Below are 17,002 nucleotides of genomic sequence, written 5' to 3'. Positions count from 1 at the left end.
TCTCGAAAAACATGTGCAACGCACTATTCGTCCAGGAACCTCCCGGAAGGCCTTCAAGCTCTTAAAATCTTATGTTCCTTCTGCAAGACGGACCTAGAGATGCAGAATTGTACCCGACGGGCTTAAGCAAGCCATCGCACATCAGACTAGGGAGGACCATTGTTTGATATGGGTTTTGCCCCCAACATTTACAGAAGCCCAAACAGAAGATCTTAGAAAATTTTGGGCCTAAAGTCTTGGATTTGGCCCATCTGGCCGCATGGGCAAAATCGTCATTTGTGGAAGAGACAGAAAAAACCCTAAGTCAATGGCCCACTATAAATACCTGATGTCATTGTCACATCAGAGCATCCACNTCCATGAACCACGTCCATAGTCCAGGGTCACATCACCAGTGGTCTAGTGGCACGCTCTGAGTAATTACGCTCCTCGTACGCGAGAACCTTCCCGCAGCGCCGACCTCGAGGAAGGAGAATTAGACTAAGTGTCTGGTTATCCGTAGGGAACATCTCTTCGAGCTCCTGAACATCTTCTTCCGTCAAATCCGCCAGATCTGTCACGACACCTCTTCTTTCTGACGGGTCCCACCAGGAAGGATAACTCGTTCCAGTTTCGTCAAGGCCTCTCTCTAGCGCACGGTACTGACCATCTCCAAACTCCTCTGGAACGTCATCGAAGACATCATCTCCAGAAACCATAGCGCGAGATCTTGCAAAACCAACCAAGCAGCCGATCAGTATGGGAGCAAAGACATCAAAAGCACAACAGATTCCGGATAGAAAGAACAAACCCAAATGAACTGTATACTGCATACCGCGCACTGCGTCCAGCGTACTGTGTACCGTGTACTGCGTACCGCGCACTACGTCCCGTGTACTATGTACCGCGTCCCGTGTACTATGTACCGCGTCCCGTGTACTATGTACCGCGCCTTGTGCACTGCGTACTATGTACCGCGCAATGCGTCCCGTGTACTATGTACCGCGCCCTATGTACCGCGCACTGCGTCCTACGTACCGCAAACAGCGTCCTTCGTACTGCGTATTGCGCACTGCATCTTATCCTACCTGAGGGAACACCATCTCACCAAACTCCGAGCTCGTCATCTCGATCTCTCCAAATCAAGCACGCCATAGTCTCGTACGAAAGGGCCTCAACCTCGCCAACTCGTTAACCCTCGAGCTCACCATGATCTCGATCCAAGCAACCTCCACAGGGGTAGCGTCGTACGAGTTCACTACCTAACCATGTATATTCGCCACCTCGCCACGAAAATCCTGATCTCGTCATCCCACCACTAGAACAACAGTGGTAAGAACACCAAAATCATCACCTCGCACACGATCTCGCCACTAGAATCTCGATCTCGCCATGCCATCACCGCACCATCTCTCCGCCCCTTCTCTATCGAAATCTGCTACTCGCCATCATCTCACCTCACATGGAGACCTGACCAAGACGCCTCACGGTCTTGGCCAGATCTTGTGGCGGCGAACAAGTGAGGAGCGACCAAGACGCCTCACGGTCTTCGCCGGATCTTGTGGCGGCGAGCAGGTGTGGAGCGACCAAGATGCCTCACGGTCTTGGCCGGATCTGGAAGGGGCGAGAGGGGCGAAACCAAGAAGCTTCCCGGTCATAACCAAACCTGACAACGAGACAGCAGCAGCGAGACCACGAGAAAGCAGCGCAAGACCAAGAGACAGCGGCGGCGAGACCAAGAGACAGCAGCGGCAAGACCAAGAGACAGCAGCGGCAAGACCATGAGACAACAGCGGCGGCAAGTTGGAATGGTTCGGCGAGGTTAGTGACCATGGCGGCGCAGACAAGGTCGGCGACCAGGAAGAAGTTCGGCGGCGGAATCTCCCACGGCGGCACAGACAGTGTCGGCGGCGAGACCATGTCTCTCACAAACCAAAATCGAAAATAAGAAGGAGAGGATAAGGGAGAAGAGAGAAAGAAGAAATTACCTTGTAGAAGAGGAAGCAAAAGTGAAGGTAAAAACTAGGTCAAAGAAACATATTTATACTGGGGGTCTAGCGCGTTAACCGAGGTAAAAGAGAAAACCCTAGTTTTGGAGCTGTCTCAACTTCTCGCGCCTCGAGAAACGTGCAGAACACGCAAAACTCTCGTTTATAACCCGAGAGACCTAGAAGGACCTGTGCAAGACACTATTCATCCTGAACTTCCCGGATGCCTCGAAAACGTGCACAATGCACTATTTATCCTGGAATCTTCCGGATGTCTCGAATAACGTGCGCAATGCACTATTCATCCCGGAATCTCCCGAATGTCTCGAAAAACATGTGCAACGCACTATTCGTCCAGGAACCTCCCGGAAGGCCTTCAAGCTCTTAAAATCTTATGTTCCTTCTGCAAGACGGACCTAGAGATGCAGAATTGTACCCGACGGGCTTAAGCAAGCCATCGCACATCAGACTAGGGAGGACCATTGTTTGATATGGGTTTTGCCCCCAACATTTACAGAAGCCCAAACAGAAGATCTTAGAAAATTTTGGGCCTAAAGTCTTGGATTTGGCCCATCTGGCCGCATGGGCAAAATCGTCATTTGTGGAAGAGACAGAAAAAACCCTAAGTCAATGGCCCACTATAAATACCTGATGTCATTGTCACATCAGAGCATCCACTTTTTGGGCAATTAGAGAGAGAAGAGCAATTATTTTTGTATTAACTGCGCTTAGCTCATTAATTGTCATTTTCTGTAAACCCTCACTTCAATTCTACGTTAATAAAAGGACCAGTTCCAATTGATCCCCATTAAAACTCGTTTTATTTATATTGTCGATTTAACACATCAACAAAACGTTAGGATTTTCATAGACATCGCTTCAATTTACCTCATTCTAGAATCACATTGACCGGATAATCAGAAGTCGCCTCCTTCCCATCGCTTCAATTTAACTTAGTTCTACTTTTGTATGTGATAAATAATTTCCTAGTTTTTAACTTAAGTTAAAATTTGTATAACATTTAAACCAAAAAAAAAGAAATTAAAATTTACAATGGTAGCCTGGTAGGGGTCGTAGTAGATTTGGTACAGAGTAATGGAGATCACGTGTATCACCAGTGGTACCACTTGTTCGATTAACGGATTTAAGTAATAACTTAGTTTTTTTAGTTTTTCTCGGATACGCACAAGTGGTTATTAAGGATGGACAATTGGGCATGTGAATTTCACATTCTCTATAAGGAAAAAAATGCACATAAAAAGAGAGAACGTGGACCTCGGCTAGACACATGCTTCTGTTGGACCATTTTGCCAGTATATTAGCTTAGAATAATACTAACGAAAAAAAAAAAAAAACAAGTGTCTAGATTCAATGTACCAGAAACTAAAAAACAAGAACTCAAACTTCAAGAGTTAAGGGATTACAAGGATCAGCTTTAAATGCGGAATTGTACGGTAAAACAACGTATAAACCTCAGAAAGCCGTCTAGATTCAATCATTTAACTCCCAAGCATCTCGGGATTCTCTTTTCACACCAAAATCTTTTTTCACATTGTATATATACTAACACGATTCTTGGAAAGAAAAAAAAATATCACATTCGTTTTCTAATCTTTCACTTTCTTCTTCTTCCTCTTCTTCTTTTTCTCTAAAGATTGTTGCGTGAGTGAGGCTAATTAAGATCAAAGATGGTTTTGTGGGTATTTGGGTATGGTTCTCTAATTTGGAACCCAGGTTTTGATTTTGATGAAAAGCTCATTGGCTATATCAAAGACTACAAACGTGTCTTCGATCTCGGTATCTACATTAAACAACACAATGTTCTTTTTTTTTTTCTTGTAGTTGAAAGAATGAATCGAATTGTTTGTAAATAATTTTTTTTTCTTTCTATATAGCGTGTATTGATCACAGAGGTACCCCTGAACATCCTGCTAGAACTTGCACTTTGGAACAATCCATTGGAGCTATATGCGTAAGCAATTACATGTTTTTTGTTCATAACTTCAAGTGGGTCGAGTATTTTGATGTTTTGTTTTAAATCTACAATCGAGGCTATAAAATGCACCATGTAATTTACATAGAAATAAACTTAGTACAAGGCAGATTCTCATAAAACATCCATATAAGTCGATGAAAAAAATGCTATTTGAAATGTGATGTTGATTGTTAATTTTTGGGCAGTGGGGTGCTGCTTATTGTGTTAAAGGAGGACCAGAGAAGGAGAAACTAGCCATGGAGGTAAAAAGAAAATTTATCTATTGTTTGGTGTGTGTGTGTGTTTTGTTAGATTTGGCTCATGTTTTTTTTCTTGCAGTACTTGGAAAGAAGAGAGTGTGAATACGACTCAAAAACCCTTGTCGAGTTTTACACGGTAAGCAAAGTTGTTCTTTTATTGTTGTCTTTTTCAAATCTTCAAACACTGTTCTTATTTATTAGATTTCTATTCACTGGATGTAGGAAACTGACACTTCCACGCCAATCGTAACCGGAGTTATTGTGTATGTTTTTTGATCAAGAATTTATTCCCTTACCACTCATGAATGGTTATAATTTGGAAGATTCAATGTTGAAATCAGTTTGGTTTCCTTGTGCAGCTTCACGTCAACACCAGACAAAGTGTCGAATAAATACTATTTAGGCCCGGCACCATTAGAAGAAATGGCAAGGCAAATCGCTACAGCTACTGGACCATGTGGGAACAACAGAGAGTATCTTTTCAAGCTTGAGAAAGCATTGTACGACATTGGTAAGTAAGAGAGAGAGAGAGAGAGAGAGAGAGAGAGCTTTCTAGAATCACAACTTTTTGGTAATATGATTCTGATGATGAAAATGTGGTGTGTTAACAGAACATGAGGAAGAGTATGTGATTGAATTAGCGAACGAGGTGAGGAAGCAACTCGATTTGCCAGAGGAAGTGAAAACATTGTTGAAGCCTGTGGTTTCTCGTGTACTAGTCAAGTCTCAAGCTCATGCTTCTTCCACTCGGCAAAGAGTCTTTGTATCATGAAGCCAGCTAACAACATTGTGGTGATGAGGCTAATGTTAACTCTTATCTTTCAGTTTATCATTGAAACTCACCCTGAGATGTTTTCTTTTTCTTTTATCTGCATTTATGGAGAATTCTTGACATATGATGTGATACTCAATTTGTGAGACGAACAACAACAAAATCTTTTAGCTCTAAATTATGTCACACAACTCTAAACATGTTAATTCGTTTTGTTGTTATTCTGGAGAAATTACATTAATGGGCTATGCCCAAAAACAGTCAAACCCAAGGTGATGTTATGAGATTTCTTATTAGTGAAAACAGAGTGTTTACAACCCGTATACAATTTTCAACTTAAACATGTTTTTGTTGCATGGTAAATCACTAAATCAGCCTAACAAAAGCCTAAACCTTCCAAAATATCATGCCAATAAAAACTCTCAAAGGAAAAAAAAATAGTCAATTTTCTATTTTTTACCTATTTCGAGAATTGGAAAATTGAATGTAAAAATGTTTTCAACACAATATGCGGAATTTTTTTCAAAAAATTATTTCATATCATATATATTTTGTAATTTCAATTATGTAATTATAATAATATTCGAAAATGACGTTTATTCAAAAATTTACAAATATGTGGTATGAGTTTATGCAAATGATCTTGAGTAGAGCTTGAAAATGGTAAATTTAAATTATATAAAGGTTTTTTTTACATGTGTCAAAACTCAAAATTTATTTATTTAGCTAATACGTGTCACAAAGTAATTAATTATGATTTCTTTTCATTTGTTGGATTTTACTGACGCTTATCTTTGTGGAATCCGGCATGTTTATGATTTTTTTTGTAAGATGGGGAATTCCTAATTATGTGTGTTTTCATGCATTAAATATAAAGAGATTTTCTTTTTTATTGCATGTGTCAAATTTTATAAATTGAAAGACTAGTGTCACAAAATATATTTTAAGAATTTTGCCATTTGTTGCATTTAGGTGATACTTATCTCTGTGGGATCTAAAGTAATTACGGGATTTGCACCAGATTAGAGAAAATACGAAATACTTTTTTTGGTGTACTTTTTTTCAAAAATGCTAATTTTATTTATCCATTTTTAATATAACCTTTGTTAAATCTAAATACATATAAAGTTTTATAAAGTTTATAAGGTACTTATGTATTAACTAGTTCTTGTATACTCGATCCAAATATTTATAAAGTTTAATATGATTTTAAAAGGTTAAAAAAAAGTTTTTAAAAGGTATGTAAAAGATATTTCTACGACATCTGTAAAGTTTATATATAAAATATTTAGACACATATTAAGATAGTTTGTATAAATTATAAATATGCACACATATTAGTATAAATAACAATTTTTAGTGTCTTTTACATAAATTTTTAAAGAGTAAACATTTCTGAAAAGTGGTATTAGAAAGACGGTATTTTTGAAATTTCCTAATTTTTTTAGATATGTGTGTTTCTTATACATTGAATATATATATATATATATATATAAATCATAGTTTATGAATAATCAATTCTTAATTTTGAATAAAATCATAATAAAATCATTTATTAACACTTTACAAAAACTGTATGTAGTATGATATAATTTGGTTGTATATTTATCCAAAAGTAGAGTATTATTAAGTGGAATATAAAATTATATTAAGATATTAAAATTTGCTTAAAACAGGTTCTTTACATCTGAGAAAATAATTTATTAACTAACTTATTTCACAAAAATTAGACTTTTGCCATTTGTTGGATTTAGTGAGACTAATCCCAAGTTTTTTTTTGTGTTTTACTTAAAACTAGTGATATTTTTTATTATTGAGAAATACCCTAGAATAGCACTAATCTAAGTTTTTCTTCCAAAGTTAGCACACAATCTCAAATATTCCAAAATTAACATTATTTTTTTAATTTTAAATAATAAAATTAATTATAATACTTGCAATTTTGATGGCTTCACTGAAGCTTTTGGAGATGCTTGCGGCAAAGCTCCGGTAATGCTTCTTCTTCTTTGTGTATCAATTCCAATCTCAGATAAGGAGAACAAAGAAGAAGAACGAAGATCGGGAGAAGAACCCACGCCGTTACGGTCCTCGTTTCATCCGTCCTCAGCCAAAACCTTATTGAGGTACCCTTACTGTTAAATTATTCTAGCTATGATTTTACAATTGGCTTGACACTGAATCGAACATTTATGGTTTGTGAATCATGTTGGTTTAGGAATTTTTTGAATCAATGGCACAATTTGTTGATGGGTTAAAGTTATCGGGAGGATCCAACAATTTAATTCCATATACACACATTCACACTCTCACAAAGCTAGAGAGAGAAGCTAAAAAAAACACACAACTTTTGTCTCTTCTCATCATCCTCACTCAGATCACTTTGTCTTCTGATTTATGGTTCTTCATAAACAGGAAGAAAGAAAGAGTTTTTTTCCTTATACCAAACTGAAACGTCCCGACCCGTTTTTTTTTTTTAATAAATAATAAATATAAATATAATATAAACTACAGCTAGTGGTCCCATACCCACTAGCCACATATCCACAACTACAAACAACAACGGAAATAGCAATATCAATAAATATCCAATAGTAATATAACCAATAATTATCCATAACAACAATCCAATAATCAAACATCAGGAAACATGAAACCGGCAACCTAACAATGTTCTTAAAAACCCAACTCTAGCAACCTAGCAATGCCAGACAACATACAATCGAGTCCCTAGAACATCCTCCTCTTCATCGCCTTGATTCCACGATCACATTTTGCCTTTACCTGCACCACAAACACATATTGAGATGCATGAGTATTTGATAAACACTCAGTGAGACAATCCTCCCATGGGCTATACACACAAGCAACAGTGATTCCAATGTTCCAAACAAACAACAAACAAAACATACAAACCAGGAAATCAAACATCGTCTCGCTGGAAGGGAGGTGTCGACCGACACCAGCCAAGTGTCGACCGACACTGGCCTTGGTGTCGACCGACACTACCCTACAGTGTCGATCGATGCCCAATTTGCTGGTGTCGACCGACACTAAGTGGTGTCGATCGACACTCCCTATGCCATCGCGATCCGCTCAAAGCCGAGAGTCGAATCTTGCTCACAATCTCCTCCAAATCGCCCAATACTCATAACCCAAGCAAAATACATCCATAGGAACCTGNCCGACACCAGCCAAGCGTCGACCGACACTGGCCTTGGTGTCGACCGACACTACCCCACAGTGTCGATCGATGCCCAATTTGCTGGTGTCGACCGACACCAAGTGGTGTCGATCGACACTCCCTCTGCAACCACGATCCGCTCGAAGCCGAGAGTCGAATCTCGCTTCCCAACCTCTTTCAAATCGTCCAATACTCAAAACCCAAGCCAAATACGTCCTTAGGAACCTGTAACAACCAATTCCCAGCAAGAAAACACACAAAAACACACAAGCAAGAACAAGGAAATCAAAGGCTTAGATTAGCCATGGTCATGCACTCACCTCTTTGCAGGAAGATTTGGACCAACAGCAACGAATCCTATACTCCCAGCAACCTTCTAACACGTTCCTGGACCTAGATCCTTACTCTCACAGCAAGATCTCACCAAAAACACCTTGAAATCTCACAAACTCTCTCAAGACCCTTTAGAAACTGTTTTCTCCTCTTTCTCTCCCTCTCAAACGGCGTAAGACAACAGAAACACGACCCTAGGTCGTTTTCCCCCTTTTAAACCTCGGTTCAATGGTTTTCCCTAAACCAAACCGGTCCAAATCGAAAATTAAATCGAACTGGTCGAACCAGAGAATATTGGTTCGCGGATGTTACAACCAAGAAAAACCAATATTGCACTTTACTTCCCCCTGATCAGGCGGATGCCAACTTTGTTGCATCGGTATCAAGGTTTTCTTATGAGAGATATCTTGACTATGCACTGAAGACCAATCTCTAGTGACATCCAAAGCTTTTTGCACTACACCATCCGATGACAGAGCAAATCCTTCAAAGAGAAGGCTGTTCCTAGTTTTCCATAAGTGCCATAGAATCCAAGCAAAAGCTGACTTAAGCTCATCAAGAGAATTCCCCATTTTCTTCAAGCTAAAAAGATGGTACATGTTTTCAAAAATCAAATTACCAAAGCCCATAAATGGAGATGGAATGTTCGATAACGCCCAGACTTGTCTTGCAAAGGGACAAAGGAATAAGATGTGATTAATTGATTCAACCTCTGCATTACAAAACATACAACCATCAAAATTTCTAATTGCTCTTGTTTGTAGTCTTTCAGTCACAGCAAGGGCTCCATGAAGAACTTTCCAAAGGAAAATCTGAATTTTTGGAGCAGTTTCCACCTTCCAGCAGGCTTGAATGATCGGATTCAAGGAAGGTTGAGTTTCTGCATCAAACAGAGCAGCTTTCTTCTGCTTTCTAAACATCATATCATAACCAGATTTTACTGAGTAAACGCCATTTCTTGTTTCACCCCNTCAAAGGCTTAGATTAGCCATGGTCATGCACTCACCTCTTTGCAGGAAGATTTGGACCAACAGCAACGAATCCTATACTCCCAGCAACCTTCTAACACGTTCCTGGCCCTGGATCTTCACAACCACAGCAAGATCTCACCAAAAACACCTTGAAATCCCACAAACTCTCTCAATAACCTTTAGGAACTGTTTTCTCCTCTTTCTCTCACTCTCAAACGGTGTAAGACCACAAAAACACGACCCTAGGTCGTTTTCCCCCTTTTAAACCTTTGTTCAATGGTTTTCCTTAAACCAAATCGGACCAAAACGATCAAACACTCAATCTGGTCGAACCAGAAATTAGTGGTGTCGACCGACACCCCCCTTGGTGTCGATCGACACCCTCCCCCAAAACGCACAGTTTTGGTTCGCGGGCGTTACAATTGTACACTATTTTGATTTGAGAAGAGAGAAGTAGAGACGCCATGAACATCTTCAAGAAGAAAACCACTCCCAAAGGTAAACAAAAAGTTGATAATTTTGTTACCATTGTTAGTTCTCTGTGTGTTTTATCTTCTTCATCTATGAAACTGCGATTAATGATATAAATCTTGTTGGTGGAACAAACTCAATCTGGATAAAAATGGGAGCTTTAAGTGTTTGTTGTGTTCAAAATTGGATCTTGATGTGTGGGTTTTTGTTATCCATAAAAAAGTAGATAGATTTCTTTATTGCTACTTAGTAAAAAGATTGGACTGGGTGAAGAATGTTTTACTTTACCAGTTGTGGTTGAGATTCACCAATGATGCAATGCATATATATAAACAGTTACATTGTACTAGGAAAATTGATTGAATTAAGCTTTGTCCAAAATTCATGAATCATTGTTGAAAAATTAGGAAGGGATCCGTAAACATTCAGAAGACCTTCCTACACGGTACAAGAGGCTTTGACGATGGTTCTTGACGGAAACAACGGTGGTGTGGTCTGGTTAGGCGGCGGTGGTGGAGGAGAAAGGAAGAGAACGAGGAAGGTGGTTCGTGGGGAAGGAATCAAGAAGATGGTTCTCAGTTTAAACCTATGATTGAAGGTGATTGGGCTAACTTTGGGAGGCGGACTATGTCCAAGGAGAAGAATGCAAACCAAACATACCTTTTTTTTTGGATTTCTGAATATTTAGGAAAACCTTTCTAAAATTGAAGAACATCTTCCTAAATATGATGAAACACCTCCTAAACATTATGAAATTCTTCATAAATATAAAGAAATGAGTTTTTGAATCTTTTCTTTATGTTTTGTCTTATGTATCAGCTTGGTTCTCTTGTCGTAGATATTGATTGGAATAAGAAGCTTCATATAATCTTTAAACCATTATGTTTATGAAAACCATCCTGAATTTCAAGGTGTTGATCCTCAATAGTATTGAACCGCCTAAATTCGTATAAATGTGTTTCTAACTCTATATTTTTGTGTCTTTTGCTTCAATGTGTCAAATATTAGTAGATTACTCTATAAGCCAGGGGTAATGTTATCATTTTTGTGATATTAGCAAATCCAAATTATTTTTATGAAAGTCAACCTGAAGTTCAAAAAGTTCTTCCTGAATTTTGTAAAATCCTTCCTAAATTTGATAAAATTCTTCCTTAATTTCATATATTCCTTCCTGAATCTCAGTCACATTAAAACAAAGTGCAATCATAAACATATGACACTGTTATTTGGGCAAGGTTCAAATTCTATGGCAAACATGCTTTAGATTTATCATTAGATAGCATCTAAATCTAACAGCACAAAGATAGAAGCTTGATGGTGCATGCTAGGCTTAACACAGCTCCAAAACCATATCAATAAGCAACAAGAACAATTCCACATAATTTCAGTTAATCATGAAATTAATCTTCATTACGCTCAAATTACAGAAAAAACTAATTTGTTTTCATAGAGGCCAACTATCGAACACTGATAGGATCGAGTTTACTCTTTTAGTTATCTCCTTAGTAATAGGAGAAGTAGTGTCTCCACTTCCCACTTTCTTATTTCCTTGTTTGTAGGATCGTGAGCGATCAATGCTATTTGTATTTAAAGACATGTACTTCAACAGAGAAGTTATGAAGAGAAAATTGCAATAACTTGTTCTAAAGTCTTTGAGAACCAAAGTGTTCTCGTCCTTTGTTCTTGATAACATTGATTGTCCTAAATTGGGACCTATCATTTGGTATCAGAGCACTTACTCTTGCTTTGAAGAGTGACTAAAATTAGCATCACTGCTAACATTTGGTATCAAAGCACTTCTATCCATCTTGTTGACGGCATTCTTCGAGAACCAACGTTCAACAAAACACCTTCAACTTTCTATTTCATACAAAAATATGGGAAGCAACATGGAGCTAACTGCTGATTTTGGGGCCAGTCTCGGAGAAGTACAAGATGTGCTCTTTCGTGAACTGCTTAATGTATTTGAGAAGATGAAGATCAATATGATGAATGAGATCAAGAAGGCGAGACAAGAAATGATGGATGAATTCAAGAGTCTTCAAGAGAGCATGAGTCGTCCGGTGGGAAAAACCAGAAGTCTCAAAGCTATTTGTGAAAGAGCCAGCAAACAAGACGAGAAAGCCGACACGGTCACGTCGCAGGTTCTGTCACCACTCAAACTGTCAGCGGTTTCACCACCAAAGTACCGACGAGTTCAAACAGTTCTGATCAAACGACACGGACGTCATACTCCTCGGGACAGAAAACGAGGAAAGCACAACCGATGTAATTCATCTAAACACAAATCCAGAGTTGGTTGTGCCCAATCTCAGAAACAGTGTCCACTTCCTCCATCTCCTTCCTTATGGTTGAGATTCCAAATCACAACTCATGTGCTATCTAGTGTTATCGAGAAAGTTTGTTCCTTAGTGTTTAGAATTGGCATCAATGGGAACCGACCGTTCGATCGTGGAAGAGGCTATATTCAAGAAGATGCACGAACATTTGTCAAGAACCTTGAGGACAAGGTTCTCTTCGAAGGTGGGTGTAATGATAGGATCGAGTTTACTCTTTTAGTTATCTCCTTAGTAATAGGAGAAGTAGTGTCTCCATTTCCCACTTTCTTATTTCCTTGTTTGTAGGATCGTGAGCGATCAATGCTATTTGTATTTAAAGACATGTACTTCAACAGAGAAGTTATGAAGAGAAAATTGCAGTAACTTGTTCTAAAGTCTTTGAGAACCAAAGTGTTCTTGTCCTTTGTTCTTGATAACATTGATTGTCCTAAATTGGGACCTATCAAACACCTTACGGGCACTAATAAACACTAACAAGTAGCACAAAAAAAAATGAAGCTTGACCTTATAAGGACACGAAACTGGAGACTTCTATAACCGTCTTAACACAAAGATAGAACCTGGGCTCTGAAATTTTGGCAGCCACTTCAACACCGCAGCTTCAATCATCACATTACCAACAAAATTACCCAAACCATCAGTCACATTAGTCGCATACTTATCCCAAATATGCTTTTCTTCACCAAAGACTCTTTGATAATCTCCTTCGTGACTTTCCTCCTAATCTCAAGTGCCTTAACTATCATCTCACTCTCAATCTCTCCGTCGTCATCACCATCAGAACCGAGAAAATTACAAAGGGAAGGAAGAGAGGACGCAACATCAGCATCAGAAGTAAGTCGAGTGTAGATTGAACCACTGAACTATGGAATTCTTCAGGTTACAAGAGAGATCTCGGGTAGCTTCGATCGATCATCACCATCAACATCACCATCAACTATGGAATGTTGATTTTCAGATCCCGATTTTCAGATCCCGACGAGAAAAATAGAGAAAAGAATCGATAAATCGAGAAAGGGTTAGGCAAACACGACAACGAGAACACGATGACAACGACAGATCGGCGATGAGAATCGATTGACAAGAGATCTGGGATGCTCCAAGGTTTTGTGGGAGTACGGATTCAATTGGCTCGTGGAAACGTTCCTTCGTCGCGCTTCGAGCTTATCTATAGAGATAAAGATGAGATTTTAATTATAATTGTATTGTTTTTAGTATTACATTAGAATTTTTGTGCAACATACGCGAATTATGAAATGAAAGAAAAACTTAAAATGGTGTTATTTTTGTCAATTGCCCATTATTATTCCACCTATAATATTTTAATATAATAGTTTTCATTTGTTAAACTAAACAACTATATACTAATTAATTAATTTCTAATTAATATAGATGAAAATTTAAAAAATGGAAAACTAAATATTATATGAAGGATTTTTTTTATTTAGAGTTTCTCATGTGTCAAGATAATTTATTACCTAACTGATCTCACAAACTAATTTAACTAGCCATTTGTCAGATTTTAAGAGACCCATCTTTATGCAATCCTAGACTTTTTTTTAATTAGTAAAACCATGTATGTATGTTTCACGTCCATTGAATATTAAGAGATTTTGTATTTTCCTTTATATAAAAAATCTTGCCTCTTGAAATCTCAATACAATAGGTGAACCTTTTTGACATATTAATTCTTGAAATCTTATTAGCTTAACCAATGAAACTAGACTGATATGTCACATAATACTATATTTAAAAAAAATCAAAATTAAAATCAGAAAAAATAAAACAGATTAAGTAAACAAAATCTGTATATATATATATATATAATCACTCTTTCATAAACCCAAATCAACATATAATTACATTTAATTTTAAAATCTAAAATCCTAATCACTAGTTTATAAAACTAATTCGAGATATAATTATGTTTTAGTTGTAAATTTAAATCCTAACCACTTCTTTATAAACCCACAATATATAATTTTGTTTTAATCATAAAATCCAAACTCTAATAGTCTAATTCTCCTTAATAAACTCAAATCAACATAAATAACTGTAAAATCTAAACCCTAATGCTTATTTATAAATTTAAACCAGTATATAACTTTGTTTAATTGTATAATATAAACTCAACCCCATATTAAACTTTCTTTAATTAAAAGTATACAAAGTTGTTTTCTTAATTTGTTTTATTCTTTTTTCTGATTTTTAATATTGATTTATTTTTAAATATAGTATTGCGTGGCATATTACTCTATTTTCGCTTGGTCAAGTTTATAGTAGGTGAATAAGAAATGATGAACCTAAGAATTGTTTTTATTATAATGATGGAAAATTTCATTTATTCATACTATTTAAAGCTGGTTTGTGAAGATCTTATTAATGGAAAGAAGAGTACTTATAACTTTTATTAAAGAAGACCACGAAAAAATAACTGTAGAAACCAGATTAACGAGAATTTGCTGCAAAAAAATAGAGGATAATGTTATAAAATTTCCAATGATCTCATTAATCAAGAACACAATATATATATTAAAAGACTCGGAATGAAACAAAATAAAAGTAACGGTCAAACTTACAGCTTAAAAGCCATATTGTTGCAAAATTTGGCGCGAAAGAACAAAGTAGATTTAAACATTTTTCATTAGTCAAAGTAAAAAACAAAAAAAAACGGTGAATGAGAAAAGAAAAGAAATCTTTCAGAGACAGAAAAATTTTCCCTTCACGCTTAGTCAGTGTTTCTTTTCCGGTAACTTTTGTCCCGTTTAAAGCGGGCTTCTTGTCTGGCTGCACCGGCTCTCTTAGCAGTGTAGGTTGGCTTTGCTTCCGGCGTAGATGGCTTCGTTAGCATCTTTGGCTGGCTTTGCTTCTGGCGTAGATGGCTTCGTTAGCATCTTCTGCCGGCTATGTTTCTGACATCGGTGATTTCATCAACACCGGTGGTCGGCTCTTGACTCCGGCATCAAGCGGCTTCTTTAGCGTTGATGGCTGGCTTATCTCTAGTGGTGAGACTCCGCTACTTTTGGCTCTGGTTTAATGATGGAAGCTTTGATCCAATCTGGATTTGTTCGAAGAAAGTTATCTTGTTTAGAATCTGGAGTTCAAAGCTTTAGCCTAGTTTTTTTGGATTCGAAACAGTTTGAAGAAAAGCTTGTTTTCGGTGATTCCTTGAAGATTGAAAAGCTACTAACTGAAGATGAAGAAGATTTTCAGATTTGCATTAAGTGGAGTCTTATTCTCATCAAGCTAAACAGGAATCTTGCCTTTCTTATTTTGGGCAAAGATTGAGATCGGTCGAGCAGTCAGTTTTCCGGCGATTTTGGCTGAACTAGAAGCTTGCCGGCGACACAACAACTGTCGGTGATCGGAGATTTCCACCCCTTTGTCTTTCCACGTGTCTTCATCCATGTTCTCCAAAAGCCACGTGTTATGTGTTGTATTCGAGCTTTCGATACTCAAGGGTTTCCTTATTGGGCTTTTGCTTAGTTTTCTTGGGCTAATCTCTTGTTTGTAAAATATTGCCTTGTTACTTTGGCTTTTGTATGATGAATAAAACACAGTTGCGACAAAAAAAAAAGAAACGGTCAAACTTATTGCCCATCTACCATATTATCGATTTTTTATGCTTCTAATGTTTTGGGACATGCCGACAATTATATACCTGCTAATCCGATGTCCAAAATTGGCGCGTATGAATATAATATATGTTTATAACTTTTCACAATATCTTATTAATAATTTTGTTTGAAAAAACCTCCGAAACAAAAAGTAAAAGAAACGGTCGAAACTAAATTAACGAAAATCTGCAGCGAAAAAAACAAAGTATCTAATAAAACTTTCTCAAAACTTCTCTGTAATCGGAAAACACAAGCAAAGTATTTGTAATTTGTTTTTGAAAAAAAACCCGCAAAACAAAAAGTAAAAAAACTACGATCGGAACTAAATTCACGAAAATCTGCAGCAAAAAAAGCAGAGTATCTAATTAAACTTTCTCAAATCTCTCTATAATCGAAAAACAAATTAAATCACAACAATTACAAATAAATGATCATTAACACAAAAACACTCCTAAACTACTAAAGAAACATCTAATACTCAAAACAAGCTTTATCCAACTAAAAACATTTTTAACTCACACAACATAAACCAGGAGATACCGGAGTCACCCTACCGGCGGACAAGTAGTAAGGACGACTTAAAAACCAAATCAAAAGGAAACACACGTCAGTATCTAATAGGATGGAAGATTACTCTTATCGTGGTCTCTTCCTCATCTGATTCCCATATCCGGACTCCTACTCATCTTATTAAATCGGGTTAATTGTTTTCGGGTCCGCCCTTTTTATTTTTTCTCACATCTTTCCTTCTTCTCCTCTCCTCTCTCAGCGCCGGTCAAATACTTGTCTCTCTCTCTTTCTCTTTCTCTCACTCTTTGTCTTGTCTCCCTCTCTGGAAGCTGTGTGTGTGTTCTGTAAGAGATGGACACAGGTGGTGCCGCGTATAACCCACGCACTGTTGAGGAGGTGTTTAGGGATTTTAAGGGTCGTAGAGCTGGCATGATTAAGGCTTTAACCACTGGTAAAAATTAAACAAATTTCTCTAAAATTAAGTTAAAACTTTTATCTCTCCCATTTTCTCACCGGAAAAAAAAAACTCACTTTTTTTTTTTTGGGATTTTGATTTGCCTTTTTTTGTGCAGATGTTCAGGAGTTTTACCGACTTTGTGATCCTGG

At 37.5% G+C, this 17,002-nt stretch overlaps 2 protein-coding genes across 2 annotated transcripts in view; both read left to right on the top strand.

The window, feature by feature from the left end:
* LOC104706945 (gamma-glutamylcyclotransferase 2-1) lies at positions 3,554–5,187 on the top strand. The gene is made up of 7 exons (XM_010423191.1): positions 3,554–3,764; positions 3,863–3,939; positions 4,149–4,205; positions 4,282–4,338; positions 4,425–4,465; positions 4,562–4,713; positions 4,814–5,187. The coding sequence occupies exons 1-7, from the start codon at positions 3,656–3,658 to the stop codon at positions 4,972–4,974; spliced, it is 654 nt and encodes a 217-aa protein (XP_010421493.1). The 5' UTR covers positions 3,554–3,655; the 3' UTR covers positions 4,975–5,187.
* The window catches only part of LOC104709425 (PHD finger protein ALFIN-LIKE 4-like), a 1,048-nt gene continuing 670 nt past the window's right edge, over positions 16,625–17,002 (top strand). Inside the window, exons 1-2 of the mRNA XM_010426041.2 lie at positions 16,625–16,847; positions 16,969–17,000. Of these exons, the coding sequence (XP_010424343.2) occupies positions 16,748–16,847; positions 16,969–17,000 (132 nt within the window). The 5' untranslated portion in view covers positions 16,625–16,747. The remainder of the gene's footprint in view (positions 16,848–16,968; positions 17,001–17,002) is intronic.

The sequence above is a fragment of the Camelina sativa genome, chromosome 8 (assembly GCF_000633955.1).
Source record: "Camelina sativa cultivar DH55 chromosome 8, Cs, whole genome shotgun sequence".
In the NCBI taxonomy this organism is placed as follows: Eukaryota; Viridiplantae; Streptophyta; class Magnoliopsida; order Brassicales; family Brassicaceae; genus Camelina; species Camelina sativa.
This window is presented reverse-complemented; position numbering and strand designations above follow the sequence as displayed.

Excerpts from the sequence above, each read along its gene's own strand:
- LOC104706945 (XM_010423191.1), top strand. The coding sequence starts at position 3,656 with ATGGTTTTGTGGGTATTTGGGTATGGTTCTCTAATTTGGAACCCAGGT. Across the intron at positions 3,765-3,862 it reads CAAACGTGTCTTCGATCTCG|CGTGTATTGATCACAGAGGT; the intron begins GTATCTACATTA and ends CTTTCTATATAG. Across the intron at positions 4,339-4,424 it reads CCCTTGTCGAGTTTTACACG|GAAACTGACACTTCCACGCC; the intron begins GTAAGCAAAGTT and ends CACTGGATGTAG.